Source organism: Myotis brandtii, unplaced genomic scaffold (genome assembly GCF_000412655.1).
Source record: "Myotis brandtii unplaced genomic scaffold, ASM41265v1 scaffold1496, whole genome shotgun sequence".
In the NCBI taxonomy this organism is placed as follows: Eukaryota; Metazoa; Chordata; class Mammalia; order Chiroptera; family Vespertilionidae; genus Myotis; species Myotis brandtii.
This window is the reverse complement of record NW_005355398.1, coordinates 129,828-130,072: the sequence shown is the minus strand read 5'-3', so window position 1 is coordinate 130,072 and position 245 is coordinate 129,828. Positions and strand designations below refer to the sequence as shown.

The window sequence follows — 245 nt, the reverse complement described above, 5'->3', positions numbered from 1 at the left end:
CCCGCTCCCGGCCCTGGGAGGATGGGGTGGCATGTGGGGGCGCCCCGGAGCCCAGCCTCCATCCCTCCGAGGAGCCACTTCACTGAGTCGGGGGACGCGAGGCCCCGAAGGGAATCTCGGGCGAGTCCGAGGGTCCGGCTCGCCGGGAGATAGGGTCCGGGGCACCGGCTCCTGGAGTCCGCATCGGGAGTCGCCAGGAATGTGGGGTCCCGGGGCCCCTGGTCCCCTCCCCAGGGCGAGCTCCT

The 245-nt window shown here is 73.9% G+C and overlaps 1 protein-coding gene across 1 annotated transcript in view; it reads right to left on the bottom strand.

The window, feature by feature from the left end:
- Positions 1-184, bottom strand: part of RGL3 (ral guanine nucleotide dissociation stimulator-like 3) — a 13,988-nt gene extending 13,804 nt beyond the window's left edge. The window contains exon 1 of the mRNA XM_014535730.1: positions 84-184. Within this exon, the coding sequence (XP_014391216.1) occupies positions 84-184 (101 nt within the window). The remainder of the gene's footprint in view (positions 1-83) is intronic.
- Between the last annotated feature and the right edge of the window lie 61 nt (positions 185-245).